This window comes from Mus caroli, unplaced genomic scaffold (genome assembly GCF_978045245.1).
Source record: "Mus caroli unplaced genomic scaffold, Mus_caroli_1 scaffold_15, whole genome shotgun sequence".
NCBI lineage: Eukaryota > Metazoa > Chordata > Mammalia > Rodentia > Muridae > Mus > Mus caroli.
This window is the reverse complement of record NW_028227270.1, coordinates 30,181,878-30,206,233: the sequence shown is the minus strand read 5'-3', so window position 1 is coordinate 30,206,233 and position 24,356 is coordinate 30,181,878. Positions and strand designations below refer to the sequence as shown.

At 41.9% G+C, this 24,356-nt stretch overlaps 1 protein-coding gene across 1 annotated transcript in view; it reads right to left on the bottom strand.

Moving 5' to 3' along the window:
- The window catches only part of Atg10 (autophagy related 10), a 313,448-nt gene that overhangs the window by 229,531 nt on the left and 59,561 nt on the right, over window positions 1–24,356 (bottom strand). Inside the window, exon 3 of the mRNA XM_021180551.3 lies at window positions 6,589–6,696. Coding sequence (XP_021036210.1) covers window positions 6,589–6,696 — 108 coding nt within the window. The remainder of the gene's footprint in view (window positions 1–6,588; window positions 6,697–24,356) is intronic.

The following is a 24,356-nucleotide window of genomic DNA, read 5'->3' as shown; positions in this document are numbered from 1 at the left end:
CCTTAGTAAATCTCAAAGCACACATTGCACCTCATATAATAATAGTGGGAGACTTCAACACACCACTTTCACCAATGGACAGATCATGGAAACAGAAACTAAACAGGGACACAGAGAAACTAAGAGAAATTATGAATCAAATGGATCTGGCAGATATCTACAGAACATTCTATCCTAAAACAAAAGGATATACCTTCTTCTCAGCACCTCATGGTACCTTCTCCAAAATTGACCACATAATTGGTCACAAAACAGGCCTCAACAGATACAAAAATATTGAAATTGTCCCATGCATCCTATCAGATCACCATGGACTAAGGCTGATCTTCAATAACAAAATAAATAATAGAAAGCCAACCTTCATGTGGAAACTGAACAACACTCTTCTCAATGATACCTTGGTCAAGGAAGGAATAAAGAAAGAAATTAAGGACTTTTTAGAGTTCAATGAAAATGAAGCCACAACATACCCAATCTTATGGGACGCAATGAAAGCATTTCTAAGAGGAAAACTCATAGCTCTGAGTGCCTCCAAAAGGAAACTAGAGAGAGCACACATTAGCAGCTTGACAACACACCTAAAAGCACTAGAACAAAAGGAAGCAAATTCACCCAAGAGGAGTAGACGGCAGGAAATAATCAAACTCAGGGGTGAAATCAACCAAGTGGAAACAAGAAAAACTATTCAAAGAATCAACCAATCAAGGAGCTGGTTCTTTGAGAAAATCAACAAGATAGATAAACCCTTAGCCAGACTCACTAGAGGGCACAGGGAAAGCATCCTAATTAACAAAATCAGAAATGAAAAAGGAGACATAACAACAGATCCTGAAGACATCCAAAACACCATCAGATCCTTCTACCAAAGGCTATACTCAACAAAACTGGAGAACCTGGATGAAATGGAGAAGTTCCTAGACAGATACCAGGTACCAAAGTTGAATCAAGATCAGGTTAATGATCTAAACAGCCCATCAACGTAATCCAGTATATAAACAAACTCAAAGACAAAAACCACATGGTCATCTCGTTAGATGCGGAAAAAGCATTTGACAAGATCCAACACCCATTCATGATAAAAGTCTTGGAAAGATCAGGAATTCAAGGCCCATACCTAAACATGATAAAAGCAATCTACAGCAAACCAGTAGCCAACATCAAAGTAAATGGTGAGAAGCTTGAAGCAATCCCTCTAAAATCAGGGACTAGACAAGGCTGTCCACTTTCTCCATACCTATTCAACATTGTACTTGAAGTCCTAGCCAGAGCAATTCGACAACAAAAGGAGATCAAAGGGATACAAATTGGAAAAGATGAAGTCAAAATATCACTTTTTGCAGATGATATGATAGTATATATAAGTGACCCTAAAAATTCCACCATAGAACTCCTAAGCCTGATAAACAGCTTCGGTGAAGTAGCTGGATATAAAATTAACTCAAACAAATCAATGGCCTTTCTCTACACAAAGAATAAACAGGCTGAGAAAGAAATTAGGGAAACAACACCCTTCTCAATAGTCACAAATAATATAAAATATCTTGGCGTGACTCTAACTAAGGAAGTGAAAGATCTGTATGATAAAAACTTCAAGTCTCTGAAGAAAGAAATTATAGAAGATCTCAGAAGATGGAAAGATCTCCCATGCTCATGGATTGGCAGGATCAACATTGTAAAAATGGCTATCTTGCCAAAAGCAATCTACAGATTCAATGCAATCCCCATCAAAATTCCAAATCAATTCTTCAACGAATTAGAAAGTGCAATCTGCAAATTCATCTGGAATAACAAAAAACCTAGGATAGCAAAAACTCTTCTCAAGGATAAAAGAACCTCTGGTGGAATCACCATGCCGGACCTAAAGCTCTACTACAGAGCAATTGTGATAAAAACTGCATGGTACTGGTATAGTGACAGACAAATAGACCAATGGAATAGAATTGAAGACCCAGAAATGAACCCACACACCTACGGTCACTTGATCTTCGACAAGGGAGCTAAAAACATCCAGTGGAAGAAAGACAGCATTTTCAACAAATGGTGCTGGCACAACTGGTTGTTATCATGTAGAAGAATGCGAATCGATCCATTCCTATCTCCTTGTATTAAGGTCAAGTCTAAGTGGATCAAGGAACTTCACATAAAACCAGAGACACTGAAACTTATAGAGGAGAAAGTGGGGAAAAGCCTTGAAGATATGGGCACAGGGGAAAAATTCTTGAATAGAACAGTAATGGCTTGTGCTGTAAGATCGAGAATTGACAAGTGGGACCTCATGAAACTACAAAGCTTCTGCAAGGCTAAAGACACCATCAATAAGACAAAAAAACCACCAACAGATTGGGAAAGGATCTTCACCTATCCTAAATCAGATAAGGGACTAATATCCAATATATATAAAGAACTTAAGAAGGTGGACTCCAGAAAGTCAAATAACCCCATTAAAAAATGGGGCTCAGAACTGAACAAAGAATTCTCACCTGAGGAATACCGAATGGCAGAGAAGCACCTGAAAAAATGTTCAACATCCTTAATCATCAGGGAAATGCAAATCAAAACAACCCTGAGATTCCACCTCACACCAGTCAGAATGGCTAAGATCAAAAACTCAGGTGACAGCAGATGCTGGCGAGGATGTGGAGAAAGAGGAACACTCCTCCATTGTTGGTGGGATTGCAAGCTTGTACAACCACTCTGGAAATCAGTCTGGCGGTTCCTCAGAAAATTGGACATAGTACTACCGGAGGATCCAGCAATACCTCTCCTGGGCATATATCCAGAAGATGTCCCAACCGGTAAAAAGGACACATGCTCCACTATGTTCATAGCAGCCCTATTTATAATAGCCAGAAGCTGGAAAGAACCCAGATGTCCCTCAACAGAGGAATGGATACAGAAATTATGATACATTTACACAATGGAGTACTACTCAGCTATTAAAAAGAATGAATTTATGAAATTCCTAGCCAAATGGATGGACCTGGAGGGCATCATCTTGAGTGAAGTAACACAATCACAAAAGAACTCACACAATATGTATTCACTGATAAGTGGATATTAGCCCAAAACTTAGGATACCCAAGATATAAGATACAATTTGCTAAACGCATGAAACTCAAGAAGAATGAAGACCAAAGTGTGGACACTGTGCACCTTCTTAGAATTGGGAACAAAACACCCAGGGAAGGAGTTCAGAGACAAAGTTCGTAGCTGTGATGAAAGGATGGACCATTTAGAGACTGCCGTATCCAGGGATCCATCCCATAATCAGCTTCTCAACGCTGACACCATTGCATACACTAGCAAGATTTTGCTGAAAGGACCCAAATATAGCTGTCTCTTGTGAGACGATGCCGGGGCCTAGCAAACACAGGAGTCAGCTATTGGATGTATCACAGGGCTCCCAATGGAGAAGCTAGAGAAAGTACCCAAGGAGCTAAAGGGATCTGCAACCCTATTGTTGGAACAACATGATGTACTAACCAGAACCCCGGAGCTCTTGTCTCTAGCTGCATATGTATCGAAAGATGGCCATCAATGGAAAGAGAGGCCCATTGGACTTGCAAACTTTATATGCCCCAATATAGGGGAATGCCAGGGCCAAAAGAATGGGAATGGGTGGGTAGGGAAGTGGGGGGCACTATGGAGGACTTTTGGGATAGCATCGGAAATGTAATTGAGGAAAATATGTAAAAAAAAATATTAAAAATTAAAAAAAAGAGGATCTTACTTGATTAGAAGGAAAATAATATCTATGCTCTCTCTCTCTCTCTCTCTCTATATATATATATATATATATATATATATATATATATATATATATATATACACACACACACATATATATAAAGATTATATACACATAATATTTTTTCCTTGTTAATTGTTTGCTTTCTTGTTTAAAACAAAGTTCTGTGTCATTCTACCTGTCTCCAAACATGCTATGTTGCTGAAGAGAGCCTCAAACTCCTGATTCTTCTGCATCTGTCTCTGGAATTAGAGGCACACACTGCCACACCAAGCTGAGAATCTCTCAAGTACTCAGCTAAAGACTAGCAAGAAATCAAGAGGCACAGTAACTCACAAGACTGTGTTTCAGTCCGCTTTAAAAGCATTCTCTCTGATTTGGGAGCTGGAAAATAAGATACCCATAAGAAAGCAAGCTCACATACATAGATGGTGCCTCCAAACAGAACTGCTGCATCAAACAAACAAATAAAAACCCCGAGGATTTTAAAGTGATAAGAAGGAAGAAATAAGGGTTCCACTCTTTGAAGAGATTAAAAATAATTATATTTAAAACCATAATGGTCAACAGCTAATTCAAAAGATAGTAGATGTGCTTGGATTGTATTGTTTAGGCTATGATGACTGTCCTTTTTTCATTTAACAGTTAACTCTTGCAAATGGTCACCTAAGAGGTATTTCTAGTCATTGCATCCAAGCATGGATTGACCTTAATTAACTAACCTGTTATGGCTGCACATTACAGTCGCTTCTGTGTGTTTCCTACCATAAATGGCCATACATGCACTTCCTGATAAGGTTCTGCATGTATTTCTGGTTATTGGGTAAGCATCACTCTGAAGTTTACTCTGATGTAAAAGCACTACATCAAAACCAGCATGTTTACTAAACTGAAGGCTGGAGATGGGAACATAAGGAGGCAGGCTCAGCAAAGCGCCAATGGCAGAACGCTGCAAGGATGGGGCTTCCAATGGACCACTCCTCCCGCATCCCTAAATGGTGAAATGCACTGGACAATGTTACAGATGGAAAAGGATGAAAAACTGATAGGAGGTTAAATTTCTCTACTCGGTGTAGATTACACACACCACGTGCACAAGTCTAAACTCTGTCAAGTCACATCAGAGTCGGCCTCTCAGACTGTCACAGCATTTTAGTGGTTTTTAAAATCTCTGCCAACTTGCTTGACAAAAACCAGTGACTTTTCTTTTTAATCATCATTTCTGTTACCTTTATAAGCTAACACATAATGAATTGAGAAAGTTTCCTAACATATTTGGCTTCAGGTCTGGTGTTGGCTGCTGAGCCACAAACTGGTAATCAAGAATCAAGCAACCTCTGTGTAGCACTTAGCACCCCTAAGCCACCAAATCCGTAAGAAGGACTTGTGGTCAAACACTGGTGGAGCGAGTTACTCCCAGACCAGCAGCAGAACAACCTGCTCCTGCACACATGAAGAAAAGGAACATCTCCACTAGACAAATGGCTCAGGCAGTGAGGGCTTCCAAGGACACCTGAGGAGTTCAGAGCTGAGTTCACACCACCAGCGCCCTAAAGTAGCTGAGGGTGGTAGCATGTCCAAGCACTAGGGATGTGAACAAAGAAGAGCCTGGGCCAAGTGTGAGCTCCAGATTCAGTGAGAGACCTTATCTGAGCAGAAGAGAAAAACACCCACATGGACCTGGCATTTGTATTCACTCAGGTCCAGATATACACCCACACACATTATAGATACATGCACATACAGAAATGAACATGCACACACATACCAAAAGAAACATGTACATACAGATAGTAACATGTACATACAGAGAGATAGAAACATGCACACACAGAGAGAAAGACAGGGTCATGTACACAGAGACAGGAAAGGATGCATACACATGTACACAGAAAGCACACACACACACACACACACACAAGGACACATCTACAAAAAGCCTCTGCCTTTTTACAAAGATGCTCGGAATTTAAACATTTGTGGTTTCTTCCTTTGTACTGAAGCAATTAGTTCCCATCAGTCATCTTCTATCTGTTGAAATTCCAGTGCTTCCTGAAGTAAGAGTATACAACTATGGTGTAGTCATCCAATAGAACGCCGTGGAGCCACTGAAGTGAACTATGGATTCTGTGTTTACTGAAATGTAAGGATGTTAGTGAGTCTTCCTGGTTACCAAACACATGTATAGGAGAAACCTAAGGAAAATGGGCAGTATCTTCCAAAATATTACTAGTGTATACTAAAGATATATGCGGAATTATTTCAGTTTTACAGATTTCCCTATTATTTTAGAATGGATATCTACAACTTTTCTTATAAGAAAGATATTAAGGCTCTTTGTAATTTGATTTAAAAAAAAAAAAAGACTGAAAATATTCTACAAAGCCACTAAGAACTCAGCGCTTTAATAACATTTAATTTTGTAAATTTCTCAAGTCAATCAGATTTTCCTAAAGGATAAGACCCGGATTCTACACATTTCCAAATGACAAGAAAACCAGTCAAAGGCAGACTAGGCACTAAGTTAGATCTGTATAGGCTGAGACCTCACTAGATAAAAACAAAAACAACAGAAGGTATTGTGTGTCTTTAGATCTAAGAAAAGGCGTGACGGATCACTAGAACTGAAGGGACTCACAGTACACACCACCATTGCTGTTTTCATTGCTATGAAGCAACTAATTCCTCAGGAATGAGGCTCACACTCCTACTGCCAACAGTCCCAGGATCCAAGGGCTACTTAATTTTTTAACGTCGAAGCATACATAAAACAAACTGAAAGCTCTTAATGAATATACTTCATGAAGACTGAAAAGGAGCTCACGAAACTACTCACTCACCTCTGTAGGGAGACATGTAAGCACACTGGCAGCTGTTCCCACATGTGCTGTCGAGGTCTCATTCTTCATTCGAAACTGTGTTTTGCACATGTAGCCATCAGAACTTTCCTGTGTTCCACCAACAAAAAAAAAAAAAAAGAAAAAAAGACATGAAAATACCAATTAATGCAAGAACCCATCGCTTGAAGAACTACCATGTCACTTGTGTTCTAAGCCATGCCAAGAGAAATCAGGCACTTTAAATGAGATACTATGGATGACCAGACTAACCCAATGTACACTGTGTACTACTTGATAAATATCAACTTTATTTCCCTAGCTTTTTTGCTTATTAATGTTCCTCTTCTAAATTAATCGCTTCTACTCTTTTCAATCTACTAGCCCAGCACACTGAGGTCAAAAAGCAAAACTTCAGGATGGTAAACAGTAAAAATGTACTTAACCTCACAAAAAGAAGTACCATGTTGTGAGGAATGGTGTCCACTGGGAGATTTGAGGGTTCACAGCAAGGCTGGAAGCGAGCCTTATTGTCTCTTTGATGAAAGAGATGTCATAGAGCAGTAACTGTATACAGCACTGCCCCAACTCTCTGGGGAGCCTGTATTTTCCACTTCCTTATGGTGTCTCCCAACATTCTGTGCACCATAACCCGAGGAAGGTCTGTCTTACACTGCACCATTCCCTAGGCTCGGTGGCTCTAGTTCTGTCTGCAAGGGTCAAAGTCCTTTTCCATAAAACTGCTCTTCAGAGAGCTGAAAACAACCACCTCATTTTCACATGTGGGTCAATCACAGAATGTTCTCAGCCTCGCACTGGCTTGTTTTCTCTTTAGAAAACATTTTATTTCTGTGCGAGCACATCTGGGGATATGTCTCTCTGTGTCTGTATATACATGTGTGTGTGTGTTTCCATGGAGGCCAGAAGTACATGTTGGGTTCTTTGGATCTGGACTTACTCATGTTTCATAGGCTGCCTGATGAAGACTAGGATCAAACCCCAGTCCTCCCAACCTGAGCAGCAAATGCTCCTAACCACTGAGCCATCTCGCCAGCCCCTCTAACTGCTTTCTTTTTTTTTTTTAATTTCTTTTTTTTTAATTAGGTAATTTCCTCAATTACATTTCCAATGCTATCCAAAAAGTCCCCAATACACTCCCCCCCCAGTCTCCCACCCACCCACCCCCACCCCTTGGCCCTGGCATTCCCCTGTACTGGGGCATATAAAGTTGGCAAGTCCAATGGGCCTCTCTTTCCAGTGATGGCCGACTAGGCCATCTTTTGATACAGATGCAGCTAGAGTCAAGAGCTCTGGGGTACTGGTTAGTTCATAATAATGTTCCACCTATGGGGTTGCAGTTCCCTTTAGCTCCTTGGGTACTTTCTCTAGCTCCTCCATTGGGGGCCCTGTGATCCATCCAATAGCTGACTGTGAGCATCCACTTCTGTTTGCTAGGCCCCGGCATTGTCTCACAAGAGACAGCTATATCCTCTAACTGCTTTCTTTCCTGCTTTCTTATACTTCTTCTTTAATACCGCCATGTGTAGTGTTTATCTAATATAATAAGCTCCATTTTAAGGCAAAACTTGCTTGAATTCCATGAATTTATACAGAAGACTACAGTATCTCTCTATGCACAGATCTATCTGCATGGGAAGGAATGAGTCCTTCAGCATGCTGCTACCCAGCATTCACACCTTAACAGGATCTAAATAATAATTAAGGAAGGAGGGGTTATTTTTCTTATAAGAGGGACATTTGAAGATTGAAACAGACACATGAAGTTCTCAGAAAGCCACACAAAAATGGAGAGTAGAGTGGTGTAGCTATAAGCCAAGAAGTGTCAGGCGCTGCTGTAACCACAACCAGCATAGAGTGACAGGTTCGGTCTGTGAACTGTAGAGGGAGCATGATTTCAGGTCTCTAAACTGCCCTCCCTCCCCCCCCCCCCCCACACACACACAGAAGGGAGCGAATGCCTCATTCTTATCCCATTTAATCTATTCATCTACTGTGGCGTATTATACTATGCCACCTCTTGGGGGAAAACTACAATCACCATAATTATAAAGGGGACTAAGAAGCTAGGAGACAGCTCAGCGGCAAGCCATTTGTCTAGCACACAGGCCCTCGGTGTGATCCCTAGCACCCCAAAATAAATTTAAAGTTTTCTAAAAATTATAGAAAGATAGATGTGGTGGCAACTTAAACATATCTTACAGTACGCGGGGCTGACAGCCTGCCAACCCTTCCTTGGAAGCTTGCTACTTATGACTCAATTCTGTATGGCTGGTTCCTATCTATTCTGGTTAATACTACTGTCATAGGTTATTGAGCATGCTTAATACCATTCCTGACTGGAGAGTAAACTATCAAATATCTAAAATTATTACTTTTAATTATTTCATCAATATTAAGTATTAGCATACTTGTCAGAATTATTGTTTTAAATTTCATTCATATGGTCATCCAACCTATACTGTCAACACCACTGTATTTGGACAACATAAATTTAGGTAAGATAGCAAAGTGGCTCACCTCCTACGTCATCATTACAATTCTGGTTTATCGAACACCCACTCTGCTTTTGGACACTAGCCAATTTTCTTCTAACGCCTTGGGGAAAGGAGCTCTTCTTCTGTACAAAATCCAAACAGTAGCTATCCAGCAGCTATGACATAATTAAGGAGACCCTGAGAATGGTGTTAACAAGTACTAAAGGGTGTCTTGTGCAGACAGGCCAATGTAAAAGTCCAAGAACTGTTACCCCAGAGCTCTATAGTCTAGTAGCCTAGACCAGGACACAATATTTAACTCAAGTCTCCCCCTTGTAGTGACATTTTCTCTTCCAGTCAATAAATACTCTTTCCTTGCTTCCCCACCTTCTTCTTCTTCTTCTTTTTTTTTTTTTTTTTTTTTTTTAGGTAAATTTTTTATTAGGTATTTATTTCATTTACATTTCCAATGCTATCCCAAAAGTCCCCCACCTGCTCCCCCACTCACTCCCCCACCCACCCACTCCCACTTCTTGGCCCTGGCATTCCACTGTACTGAGGCAGATAAATTTTGCACGACCAATGGGCCTCTCTTTCCACTAATGGCCGACTAGGCCATCTTCTGCTACATACGCAGCTAGAGACACGAGCTCTGGGGGTACTGGGCAGTTCATATTGTTGTTCCACCTATAGGGTTGCAGATCCCTTTAGCTCCTTGGGTACTTTCTCTAGCTCCTCCATTGGGGGCCTTGTGATCCATCCAGTTACTGACTGTGAGCATCCACTTCTGTGTTTGCTAGGCCCCAGCATAGTCTCACAACAGACAGCTATATCTGGGACCTTTCAGCAAAATCTTGCTAGTGTATGCAATGGTGTCAGCATTTGGAGGCTGATTATGGAATGGATCCCCAGATATGGCAGTCTCTAGATGGTCCATCCTTTCGTCTCAGCTCCAAACTGTCTCTCTGTAACTCATTCCATGGGTGTTTTGTTCCCAATTCTAAGAAGGAGCAAAGTGTCCACACTTTGGCCTTCGTTCTCTTGAGTTTAATGTGTTTAGCAAATTGTATCTTATATCTTGGGTATTCTAGGTTTCTGGGCTAATATCCACTTATCAGTGAGTACATATTGTGTGAGTTCTTTTGTGATTGGGTTACCTCACTCAGGATGATGCCCTCCAGGTCCATCCATTTGGCTAGGAATTTCATAAATTCATTCTTTTTAATAGCTGAGTAGTACTCCATTGTGTAAATGTACCACATTTTCTGTATCCATTCCTCTGTTGAGGGGCACCTGAGTTCTTTCCAGCTTCTGGCTATTATAAATAAGGCTGCTATGAACATAGTGGAGCATGTGTTCTTCTTACCGGTTGGAACATCTTCTGGATATATGCCCAGGAGAGGTATTGCGGGATCCTCCAGTAGTACTATGTCCAATTTTCTGAGGAACTGCCAGACTGATTTCAGAGTGGTTGTACAAGCTTGCAATCGCACCAACAATGGAGGAGTGTTCCTCTTTCTCCACATCCTCACCAGCATCTGCTGTCACCTGAGTTTTTGATCTTAGCCATTCTGACTGGTGTGAGGTGGACTCTCAGGGTTGTTTTGATTTGCATTTCCCTGATGATTAAGGATGTTGAACATTTTTTCAGGTGCTTCTCAGCCATTCGGTATTCCTCAGGTGAGAATTCTTCGTTTAGCTCTGAGCCCCATTTTTAATGGGGTTATTTGATTTTCTGGAGTTCACCTTCTTGAGTTCTTTATATATATTGGATATTAGTCCCCTATCTGATTTAGGATAGGTAAAGATCCTTTCCCAATCTGTTGGTGGCCTTTTTGTCTTATTGATGGCGTCTTTTGCCTTGCAGAAGCTTTGCAATTTTATGAGGTCCCATTTGTCAATTCTCGATCTTACAGCACAGGTCATTGCTGTTCTATTTAGGAATTTTTCCCCTGTAACCACATCTTCGAGCCTTTTCCCTACTTTCTCCTCTATAAGTTTCAGTGTCTCTGGTTTTATGTGGAGTTCCTTAATCCACTTAGATTTGACCTTAGTACAAGGAGATAGGAATGGATCAATTCCCATTCTTCTATATAACCACCAGTTGTGCCAGCACCACTTGTTGAAAATGCTGTCTTTTTTCCACTGGATGATTTTTGCTCACTTGTCAAAGATCAAGTGACCATAGGTATGTGGGTTCATTTCTGGGTCTTCAATTCTATTCCATTGGTCTACTTGTCTGTCGCTATACCAGTACCATGTAGTTTTTATCACAATTGCTCTGTAGTACAGCTTTAGGTCAGGCATGGTGATTCCACCAGAGGTTCTTCCCCACCTTCTTCTTATGTTTACCATTGTTTACGATTTAACTTGATCCACTAGGTCAACTAGTATTAAACATTCCTTAGTTTTATTTCTCCCAGTAAATTATAATAAAATCAGAAGCACTTCCTAGAGGAAGCTAGTGTTTCAATTGCAGAATCCAGACTACCATTCTGAAAAAAAAAAAAAAAATCCCCATCCAAGTAGCCTAGGAAAAGCCCAGATCCTTACAAGAGGATAAAAGAACAAGAGAACTACACACCTCACCCACTTCAACCCTCCATTTTAGAGAAAAGAAGATGAAGGGATAAAGCATTTTCAAGAAACTTGTTTTCAACTAAGTAAGGGAAGACATAGGCTAGTGTCTACATTCATGACAGATGAGCCTGAGCCATCCATGAGTGTTCTGGAGACCAGCAGCTTTACCATCACCTGAACACTGTACATGCAGAGTCCAAAGTCCAACCTCAGGCCCTGAACCAGTGTTATCAGGTGAGTGCCATACATATATAGAAGCGCTGGGGCAATGTAAAGTAAAAGCCTTTATGCAATGGAATTGCACTGGTATTTACTCTCAACCCTAGCTGTGCATGAGACTCTACCCCAGTGCTCCAAATGCTATGGCTGGGGTCTCATCTTAGACTGATTAAGCCAGAGCCAGTGCCCCAACAGCTTCTAGTGCAGTGTCTACGTTAGGAACACTGAGTACTTCATGAACTCAGAGCATTAAGGAAGTAAATAGCTGCTTAGGAAGAAAGGTGGCAGGACACTGATGAAGACTAGAGCTCAGTGGGACCTTTCCAAATGCTGAAATCAACTCCACTACTACTCACTGTGAAGGATTCACCAAGCTGAGACAGTAACCTAACACCCTGCATCCCAGCAACTTAACTTACCCAGCCCTGACCTAGTCCTCTAGTCACTATTGCTAGGTACCTCCGTTATCAGGACATCTTGCTAACCATCTGTCATAAAGCAGCTGTTGTACCTGACTGTCAGTGTAGGAAAGAAATGAATAGGAAAAGTCCAGGTACAATAGCTCAAATACCATAAATAAAAATCCAAATTACTTCTTTATAGACAAAATTTCCCTTATCTAAACAAAATGTTCATTGCTAATTTATAATAAAGCTCACAAATGTGAAAGATTAAAACAGAGTTAAAACTATCTTCTAAAATACAATGAAAGAGCCAGCCGTGGTGGCGCATGCCTTTGATCCCAGCACTCAGGAGGCAGAGGCAGGCAGATTTCTGAGTTCGAGGCCAGCCTGGTCTACAAGTGAGTTCCAGGACAGCCAGGGCTATACAGAGAAACCCTGTCTCGAAAACCCGAAAAACAAATAAAATACGATGAAAGACTGGCGATGTGTCTCTGCTGGTGGAGCACTAGTCGAGCATAGGCAAAGCACTTGGCTCCTCCCTAGCACAGAGTTATAATCCCTCAAGACTGACCAGAAGCCCAAGGTCACTCTCCGCTCAACTGAGATCAGCCTGAGCTGCAAAAGACCCTGTCTCAAAACTGAAAGGTCAAAACCAGAGGACTGAAACACTCTGAGACAGAGCTCGGGAGGGATGGCTCACTGGTTCAGAGCACTTACTGTTTTATCAGAGGACTAGAATTTGGATTCCAGCACCCAAACTGAACTGTACATATACAATCTAGCAATTTTTTGGATCAGGCAGCTCACCAATATACCAAGGGATCCAATACCCCTTTCTGGCCTCCACGCTGCCACCACCACCCCCCAACACAATGTGAATATATACATACACCACATACATACACACAAAATAATAATAAAATTTATCTTAAAAAAGAAAAAAACATGTTGCACAGAATAAAAAAAGAAAACAAAGGACAAATATAAAAGTGGGAAAAAATTGAGCTCTTGTCATAGAAAAGCACTGATTTCCTCAATGTATAAAACAGCTTTAAACTCCTCAAAATGCAAATAGTTATAATAAATCAATTAAAAAGACTAAAAGCCCAAGGAAAATGAACAGAGGATAGGTGGGAATGTAGGCAGACAGACAGAGAGATAGATAAGGAAATAGATGTGGATAAAAAGACATTCAGCATTAATCATAAGGAAAATAATTAAAAATGATGTGACAACCCTTTGACCTATGGATCAAAGAACTATGATGTGTAACATACACTCAAAAATATGGATCAAACAAGCAGGATTCCCCAACACATTGCCAGGAAAAATAAATTAAATCAGTATTATATTCCTGAAAAGCAAGTTAGCAAAAGCCACCAAAACTTAAAATATATTGCTAAGTATGGTGGTGCACATCTATAAACGCCACACAAAAGGCAGAGGCAGGCAGATCTCTTCAAGCTGAAGACCAGCCTGGTTTACAGACAGAGGTCCAGCAAGGGCTATCTAATGAAACTGTCTCAAAACCTAAAAAGGAAAAGAAAAGGAGAAAAACAATGTGTAAATTCTAGAGTCAGATATGCTACATTCCGGAACTTATAGATACAGTCAGTCACATCTGTAGAAAGTGAAATTCCTTTGTTGGCACTAATTATAAAGTTCTGTTTTCATGGCATCCGATCTAAAAATACTTGAATAACCATCAATGAGAGGTGGTAACATAAAATTACATTTTAAAACAATGAAATGCTTCACAAATAAAAAAAAAACTTGGTAATTGTCTACAAGTCTTACATTGAACATTATCCATGGTACTCTTAAATTTTCTTCAAGCATTTATTAGATATGTATGCTATGTATGCTTTGAACATTCATGTAGACAGATCCCGACAACCTTTGTCTCGTTGGTAACCTCTGAAATGATGAGGGAGCACAGAGAGAGTATTTTCTATATTTTTTTAAGCGTATGAATCTTTGTGCAAGTGATGCTTACTTCAAACCAATAGCTGGCTTCTTTTGCACATCTGCTTCCAGGCCATTAGGCTCCTCCTGTACAGCCAAATGGTAAAACTTTTGGAAAGAAAACATCCTGTGGGTTGTTCTATGGAGTCCCAGAGAGAACGGCAAGGTTTGTGGAGTATTGCTGACTGCATTTTGGATGGAGATCTAAGAATTCACATCTGACAGAACGTGTTTGGATTTGCTTTCTTACAAGCTGTCATGGGGCTATGCCACCCACAGAGAGAGCGAGGACATGCCTGCCACAGTCCAGCCACACAAATAATTATGGGACTTCTCTTGCTGAACTTAATAAGCTTTTTACAAATCATCTCTTTTTTAAAATGCCTTTATTTAAAAAGAAAGGTTATCTAACATGCTTCAGTAGTGCTTTGGAATAAGGCCTGGCACTGAAATTTAACCCAGCTGTCCAGAATGACTGGCTGGAGAAAGAGCCGGGCAAGGCCAAGGGAGGAACCAGCTCAAGTTTCTAGGTCACTCCTGGAATTCATGGACAAGGCCTTCAAGGTTAGCACAGGCAAGGGGGACAAGCCAGATCTAGGACAAGTCCTTGAAGGTGAGACCAAAATCATCAATAGCTTTCCCAGTCTGATCAATTGAAGAAGGAACAAGAAGAAAAATTCCCACTGAAAAACAAGGGTAAGCCAAGGCAAGCCTGTTTCAGGACATCCAGGGCTACACAGAAAAACCCTCTCTCAGAGAAATATACAAATAAAACAGACGAGCAAGGCCTGACAGGTCAGACACTAAGATACAGAAACCCAGAAAATGACTGTTACGGATATGGTGATCCTTTGAGTTGAATATGCTAACATAATTTATCCCACAGGCATCCCAGTACCCACCTGTTTCTAGCTATTTTTGATTGTTACACTTTTCAAATGCATGTATGAGTTTTGCCTGACTCTGATACCTCTGGAAATATTAAATACAAAGCTGAGTTATTATAGCGTGACCAGATCCAGTGAAATTAATTCACTGGGTAAGTACTAACCTCTGGCTAACAAAAGCAAAAATTCCAAAGTGGAAAAAAAATAGGGATATAATATACTTCATTCTTGTGGAAGACTGAGTACTTTGAAGTATATTAAATGTGACCTAGTATAGCAGGGCAGAGGGATGAAGACACGCCCTCAAGTATTAAGCTCCACCTGAGGAAACTCGCCCTGCCTTTCTGTGGGAAAGAACATGTGGAGGCACTCGTGTCAGGGAGTCCTCTGTTCACCATCCGTATAATGTAACTCCTGGCTGTCCTCTTACATCAGTGAGTTATCTTCTAGAGTCTCCCTTTTCACACAGTGTGAAACAATGAAATCTGTAGGCTGTTGACCAGAAGTAGTTACTGCTGCCATACTTAAACTAAGCCATAGGTACTGAACAGAGTCTAAGTATTATAGAGCCATAATAATATCATCAGTGGGAGGGAAAACAGGAGGAAAGGGGTTCAAGTAGGCAAAGGAATCGCATCAGCCACAGAGGAACCAACAGTTAAGAGCTCTGTTGTTGAAAGTTCTAAGGGAAACCATAAGAATACGGGCGTGGTGGCACACACCTTTAATCTCAGCACTCGGGAGGCAGAGGCAGGTGGATTTCTGAGTTCGAGACCAGCCTGGTCTACAAAGTGAGTTCCAGGACAGCCAGGGCTATACAGAGAAACCCTGTCTCGAAAAACCAAAAAAAAAAAAAAACCTGTTGTAGGGGCTGGCAAGGAATGTGTGTTGCTCCTGCAGAGGACCCAGGTTCAGTTCCCAGCACCCACATGGTAGCTCACAGCCACCTATAACTCCAATTTCATGGGATCAGATACCCAGTTCTGACTACTAAGGGCTCTTGCATGAACATGGCATACATGCATACACTCAGACATACACATACATACACATATTTTTTAATTAAGAATAGTTGTTATAGGTTGAATGTGAAATGCCCTGCATAAGCTCAGGTGACTGAACACCTGCCCCTCAGCGGGGATCCTTGTTTTTGGGAGACTATAGAATCTTTAGGAAGTGGGGCTCGGCTAAACGAAGTGACTCACCAGAGGCAGGCTTGGAGGTTTTATAGCCCAGCCTCACTACCTATTAACTAACACTGCTTTCTGACTGCTGATGTAATGTGATCAGCTGGCTCCTTCTCCTGCCATTCTGCCTTCCCCATCATGATGCACTATCTCCTCCCAAGCTGTGAGCCCAAATAAACTCTTCCATCTTTAAGTCTTCTGGTCACAGCAATAAGAAAAGTAACCAACATAATGCCTAAAAAATTACTTATCATTACGGGCTCCACTAAGATAATTAAAATTCCTCACCCAGTGGAATACTATAGAGCTATTAGAAATAGATCATGATATATACACTTGCAAAGAAAGATGTCAAAGACATATATATAAAGACATATATAGAAGAATTCCTGTCTAGCATTCCTGAAAACCTAGGTTAATCTTCAGCATCTCATCCTCCCAAAACCCCAAATCATGAACCAGGCCTGTAATCTCATCATGTGGGAGCCTGAGGAAGAAGGACCATGATCTTAAAGGCTATGTATGGAGACACACTACCTCAAAATTAATTAATTACAAGGAAGAGATAGGTTACAGAACAATAATACCACTTATTTAAATATATGTGTTGGGCCATTGGGTGGAAAAATATTTAAAATATATATTAAGAAAAAAAGTCTATTTTCACTTAAATTATATATATATATATTATATATTATCTTTATAATAATTATATATCATTTTCCTTGTAATACTAAATAAAATAAAGACCCAACGCAAGAAAGAAAAAATAATAGTTTCCCATGTATAAACTAAGGGTTTCAGCACCAGTTGTATAAACTGAGGACCAGAACATGGTTGCAGGGAAGGATTTATTGTAGAAAGGAGGGAAAGAACTGCTAGAGCCATCAGGCAAAGGCCAGAGCGGCTTGGAAGGGCATGGTTCTCCTGCCTATCCAGAAGGCCAGGACAGACAGGAGGTGACAAGAAGGTGGCCTTGGTAGTTTAAGAGTCCTGCCAGGAAAGGGAGCTTAAACTTTTGCCAGAGACTGGCTTGTCTGTAAACAGTGCTGGAGGCAGACAAAAAGAGTGCAGGCAAAGGAGACCAAGATGGGGGGTGGGGGGGAGGAGGGTGATGGTTGGGGGGAGGGAGATGGGAGGGGGAGAGGGCGGGAAGCAGGAGAGAGCACAGCAAAATGGCAGGGTTACAAGGAATGAGAAGATGGGGGAGGGAAGCCCAGGAGCTGGAAAAGTTTGGGGGGGGGGGGGAGGAGTGGGATGAGAAGAGCCACAGGTAGTTGTGATACGGAGGAAGCCTGGGGGCCAGCATGCTCTTGGGTATGCTCCTAATGTGCTGTTGTAGACACCACAGGTACAATTTGCTTCTTTTGAACCTGACACCCTGGGTCTGGGATCTAGACCCAGAGGGAGCAGAGCCCAGGATGACTCCCAATGCTCTGTGACTAGAATGGTTCTGAGAGCATGAAGTGCATGAAGCTCTGCAAATAACTCCCCTCCCCCTTTGAGTTTTTGAAGTAACCCTTGTAGGTACTGAGCTGTAATGAGACAAATGCCTGGTTTCACCATATTTTTCCAGTAGCATGGTTTGAAGCCTACTTACAGCTTTCAATTTTCAATTCCATTCAACACTGAGAACTCCAGCACTGTGCTCTTTTACAGACAAGCCTGTCTCCTGCTCCCTTTCCTGACAGGACTCAGGAACTACCAAGTTCGCCTTCTTGTCATCTCCAGACCTTTCCCAGCTTTCTGGACAGACAGGAGAACCACGCCTCTCTGAGCCCGTCCTAGAGGTCAAAGCACAGCAAGAACTCTGGTCCCAGAGAAGAAGGAGTGGGTGAAAAACAGTCCCCTGTCCATAAAAGAAAAAAGGAAGTTACCCAGTGCAACCTCGAACCAGTATCTGGGGAAAGAATGCTTGCTTAAGTAAGTGGGCCTAAGCTGAAATTCCACCGCCTGCACATGGCTTTTAAAGGATGGTTACATATTAGATGATGCTAACTAACGCTCTTCTTGGACAAAACACTGAGAAGAGTTTAAAGCTCACTCGGTCCCAATCTCCACACAAGCACTTTAACTCAGACTTCTGCAATGTTAGGTTTTACAATTAAGCATTTTCTTTCCTTTCTCTCTCTCTCTCTCTTTTTAATAATGTTTTGTTTTCAGGTTTTCCAACTTGCCCATTTTGAAGTTTCAATTTCTAGTTCATAGATGTGGGACCTCCGTGTGTGCCCTCATACTTTTTATTATATTAAGCAATTTCGTTTGTGCTCCCAGAGCATTTCGGCTTATTTGTGCCAGAGGAATGGCCGATGGTGTTATAACCGATTCGGGGCCTGCTGGAGAAAACGAATTTTTTCTCTCTGGTCCTGCTTCCAATTTAAGTTTGTAAAGATTTTTACCATATTTTGTCTGTTTACCCTCATTGAAATGTTCTCAAAGGTTTGGCTTTGCTTTTCCAATATCAGAGACTTCAAGGGGAAAAAAAACATACAGATTGCTCAAGCTCTGATCACACCCCCTTTTCTCTACATTTAAAGTTACTCAAAATCTGATCCCTTTCATCATTAGGACTTAGACAATAGTTAATTTTATACTTTATTAGATTGGAAGAAATGATAATTCTGATAAAAAGAAAATAATCAGGTTGCCAAGGCCTTGTTCTGGTTGCCAAGCACCATCCATACATAGCAGGATGGACGATTCACTAAGCTGCCCAGTCTTTAAGGGAATGAAAGGCCCCTGAGCTTTGACAGCTTAACTCTTTAGAGAAAGGTCTTGCTCTAAGAGAAGGACAGGGTAGAGAGGTGAGAATGTCTTCTCTGGGATGCATGCAGCGCCGAAAGAGGAAATGCCTTGAAAACTTAAAATAACACAAAGATCCCCGGGGTAGTACTGGAGGCTAGGTTATCCTAGCCAACACATCTTTTAGGCTCAGTGGTGAACCTGTCCTTGCCCTGTTCTGATGTGTTATAAAACTTATGGGCATCTCTTCCCCTCCCCCTTTCTCTGGGGGAGAGGGGTGTGGGGGTGTTTGCACATGGAAACCTCCCCAGGTAGCTGGTCTCTGTACCTAGACGTCCCTCTTCTTACGAGGACACGGGTCACAACAGACTCAGGACCTGTACTAATCTAGTGTGACCTCATTTTAATCTCGACCACATCTGTCAAGGCTATATTTTTAAACAAAGTCACCAATATAAAACCCATGGGCTTAGGTGATGGTGGGAGAGGGGATAGTCTATACAGGAAAGGCAGGCAGAATGGGAGAAAGACAGCCCCATACCCTGCACCTAACATGGGCATCTGTCTCAGAAAAATACCCAAACTGCAACTGCTCCAGCCTGAGATTCAGGCCACAGTCTCAGAGACGTTCTGGAAACCAAAATGACACTAGCCAAAAATAGAGCAGAGGGTACCAGCAGCTATTAAAGGGGACTGTACTCTAGGTTAAGGTCTGCTTCCTAACCATGGATACTGCGAGACTAAAGAGCCAAAAAGAGCACTTAACATTCACTGACTGAAAGAGTGCCAGTGTCAGAGAGGAAGGACAGACAGGGGAAACAGACAGAGAGGAGAGGAGGCTAGGATCTGCTGCATTTCGTGTGTGTGTGTGTGTGTGTGTGTGTGTGTGTGTGTGTGTCCCTCCCTCCCTCTCTCTCTTTGGATATAACAAAAGTTTCTTGACATATTTCCCAGGATGAGTCACAGTCTCTGCCCTTCAAGTCATTTCCACTCCAAGTCTGTGCATGTTTAAAGCTCTGGCACTGAATCGCTTCTCCTTCTATATGAATCAGCGCTCAGTAGCAGTGTCTCAAGGAGACAACCTTCAGCAGTGGAGAAAGGAGGGCCAGGCGGATGTGCTGCATCAGCAGCAGCTGAGCCCCTCACAAAGCACAGGCTGTGAGCTTCACGGAGTCCCGTAGTATCCACGTTCTCACCTCATGGGCTACTCATGCTCTCTGACTACTGTGCGCCACACAGACCAAACCAACTGATGAGCATAAAGTTAATCATGCCTTTCCCTAAATCGTCTATGTATTTGAAATTCATATAAATGGGGGAATGTACTGGTATCATACAAAACGCTCTTCTAAGTGTTCCTTTGGCCTATGGACCATGAAATAAAACACTAGATTTATCTCCCCCATGTTAAATAGCTAAAACTCTAAGAAACAAACAAAAAAGTATGAAGAAGGTGTTTTCTGACCTTGCATACAGACCACACAATGGCAGTGATCTCTGGGAGAAACCCAATAAGCAACCAGACTCCAGAAGCGTCCCAGCTCACAAAGTAAAGAGGCAGCAAAGCCAAACAGAGCCCTAGAGTCACTGGCTCTAGAGAGGCAGTGTTCTGAGTTGAGAAAACAGGGAGTTAACTGTGGACAGAGCACAGAGTGGCACAGCAGCCACTGAGAGGGAACTCTGGCGACCGCCAGAAGAGCACGCTGCATCTCCTGGAGTAGTGTTCACGCAGGCATGTAAGGAAACTACTAGAGCCTGGGAACCACAGCCAGATGAAGTAAGCAACCTAATCCTCAGAGCCCACACCGGGCCGGGAGTCTTTCATATGCCCAGCTGCCAGAGCAGAAAGGCGTCCTGACACGCACAGCAGTGAACAGCATCCTCAGCATACCTCAGTGGTGGTCCAAATGAGACCTAATCTAAAGGCTGGTTGAGACCTGCCCCACTTCACTATATCTTAAAAACAGTCCCTGAAAGGATCAAACTGATTGGCAGGGGAAAGGAGGAACCAGGAAATGGGAAAAGTCGGTCACCGGAGTTTTAGTTGGGCAGGAATGATAGCTGTCGCCTTGCGCAATAAGGTGACTGTAACCAAAACCATCCTTGCAGACTTCAGTGTGGCTAAAGGGGACTGTAAATCTTCTCACCACCAAAAACTGATAAGGACTCAAAGTGAGGGGTATGTTAATCATCCCAATCCAACCGTTACACGATAAAGACATGTAATGAACCTTCCAAATGAAAGCACACCACAATATAAGCACAAAACAAGAGAGTTTCTAAAGAAAAAAGGAGAGAGACAGAGAGACAAAGAGGCAGAGAGATCAGCTCCTGGAATTCTCAGTGCATCTTTTTTGCAAATGGGGTATGCAGCATAAACTAACATCTAGAATCCAATTTTTTAAAAAAAAAAAAAGTGAACAGGCATGCCCAGAAGACCAAAAACCTGACTGAAATAATAAGAAAAAAAGTCAGTGAACAAAATGGAACAGAAATGTACAGTGGATGGAATTAAGCACAGTGGCATGAGAACAGCTATCAGGAAGCCCCTCAGTGGTTCCTCAAAGTGGGGGGGGGAGGGATGACAATAATGAACAAAAAAAGACAAATACAGACAGTGGCTCAGGGGACTAGGGAGCTGGCTAACTGGTGAGAGTACTTACTAAGCAAGCTTGGACCCCAGCCCTGCATCGCTGCCTGGGTCTGCAGCCTAGCACCAAGGGGAGACTCACTAAGCCAGAGGAGCATCAGTGCTTTCTGGAGAGGGAATCCAGCAAAACTGCAAGCTCCCCGTTCATTCAGAGGCCCTGTCTCAAGGACTAAGGCAGAGAGCAAATGCTCTCCCGTGCCTAAGTTAAACTTCTAACAATTAAAAAAAATTAAGTATCTGAACTGAAAGCTATACTACTACATAAAATCAACAGCTTATTTATAAGTCCAGAAGAAAGTCTTACTAAACCTCAGGACTTAACAACAGAAACTAGGATGACAGGGGAAGGCAGAGAAAGCCACCATTTGTATTTTGTCCAGTTTTGAGCCAGTTAAGGGTTTGGAGAGCCAATTAAGCTAAGAGCAAATGAATTTCATTTTCCTATCTCTAATCACTATTAACAGAAAGAAAAGGGCTGAACTTAACAATGACTAGATCTGGTTTGTACTCTCAGTTCTTCCTGGGGTCTTCTGCAGACCCAGTTACTATAAAGTCTCTCGAATTTGAAAGGCTTGCTGCTCCATATCTGTTTGAACAAGAGGCTGCGTCTACGGCAAATGCCCCCAAACACTGCTCCCTTCAATGTGACCAGAAGCCATCTGTGTGTCCAGAAGCACTTGCTATCTGCCTACTATGCCCTGGGTCCCAGCAAAGCCACAGGGGCCAGACGCTGGAGACCAGATAAGATCTTGACAGAATGCAGAAAATGGATACGGAACATAAATGTTATCATTTCAGGCAGTAATAACTTGCAGTGGAAACAAATAGGACATGAACCAAATCAGAGAACAGCACATGCATGAAGTCTTACCTAATATTATGCCATATTGATATGGCCTGAAGCCTGAAATAGAAATAACAGTGGCTGGAAAGTTATGGGAAGAACTGTCTCAGACAGCAGGAGACAGTGCTTCTGGGAGGTAGAGGTGTAACAGACCAAAGTGAAGCTAACACTCAAGCAAAGTGTTAATTAAAGAAAAGCAATTCCAGGCCGAGAAGAGCTGGTGCAAAGGTCCTGTGGCCAGAAGGAGCAGACATGCAGAGTCAGATCATGTACAGATATATTGGTCACAACAAGGAATTTAGATTATTCCCATTTTATTCTAAGTGCTAATGGTGAAATTACTCCAAAATCAAATCACTGGGTCACAAAATACCATTTCTTCCTCAACAAATAAAACTTTAAAGGAAAAAAATCTATACTTTAATTACACAAAGACAAAACTCACTAGAGGGGCGTGTATTTTCTTCCAGTGTGCTTTTAATGTGACTTCTTTAAATTAGTTTTCAATCCCACTGTAAAAACAACTGTGAACCCTACTTCTTTCCTATAAGAATATTATATCATGAAAATGAATCTCATATCACAAATACTTAACTGCAGTTCAGAGAAGGAAGCCTGGCACTCCAGTGCACATCAGGGTGATGACAGCTAATAGGAACATATTACATACTTGATGTCTAGAGAGGACACTGAAGATCTTTGTCGCAGAGGAAGGGTGACCACACCTGGCAGCTACTCTGATCACTCATTATGTATGTATTCATTCATTTAGTATGTGTAGAGCATCTACACATACTAAACCATCACAGTCCACCCCGTAAGTATGTTCAATCATGTACCAACTGAAAACAGTCACACGTTATCATGAGACTTTCTACATGGCAGGCAACAGCTATATACAGCTGCACACGGATGGCTCTGACGTTCACAGTGAGTACAAACTGTTCACTATTTGTGTCTTTGTGAGTAAAGTCTTCTCCCCTCATAATCTGAGGAAAACAAAAAACCTTGATTGCTTTAATGTTTCTGACATACACTGCTGAGATTTTTTTTTCTAGGTCTCCCTTCCAGCTCGACCACACATGTGAGAAAATGCCTGTTCTGCTGCCCTTGGGTGTGGCAATTTTCTTCATTGTGATTGTTTTATTGATCTGGAGTTCTCTTCCTCTTGTTAGCTTGGGTGAACGTGGCATTCCGATGCTGCTGTGCCTTCCCCTTCCTCTGCTCTCAGCATCTGTGTGAGCTGTGCAGCCCTCTGGAGAATCAATCACCTGAAAAGACCCAGGCGCCTCACTCACGTAAGACCCTCACTCAAACGCTAACTCTGACCAGCCGAGCATCAGGCACATTAGTCAAGCTACCATCCAAGCCCACCCAGCTGCAGGCAAATGCCACCAGGTGACTTTAGGCAGTACAAGAAAAGGAAGCATCCCCAACCAGGAGACAGAGACAGAGACAGAGAGACACAGAGACAGAGACAAAGGCAGACTGACTGACAGACTATTTTTGGTTCCAGATTAAGTTTTTGGGGATATAATTCAAGTCTTATAAGTGTTAGGCAGCCATTCTTCTGCTGAGCTACATCCCCAGCCCCAGCAAGGCATCCCTGGCCCGTGAACTCTATATTCTCTTCTTGGAACTGTCTGCTTCCCTGCTACTGCATGCTCACTCTTCTATTGGGGCACTAATGCTTTAGGAATGAATCCAAGCAGCACTGAAGGTGCTAATCTTCATCTGTCATGACTTCTAACACAGATTTGCACTTTTATTTTTATTATAAACTAGTCATAAATACTTT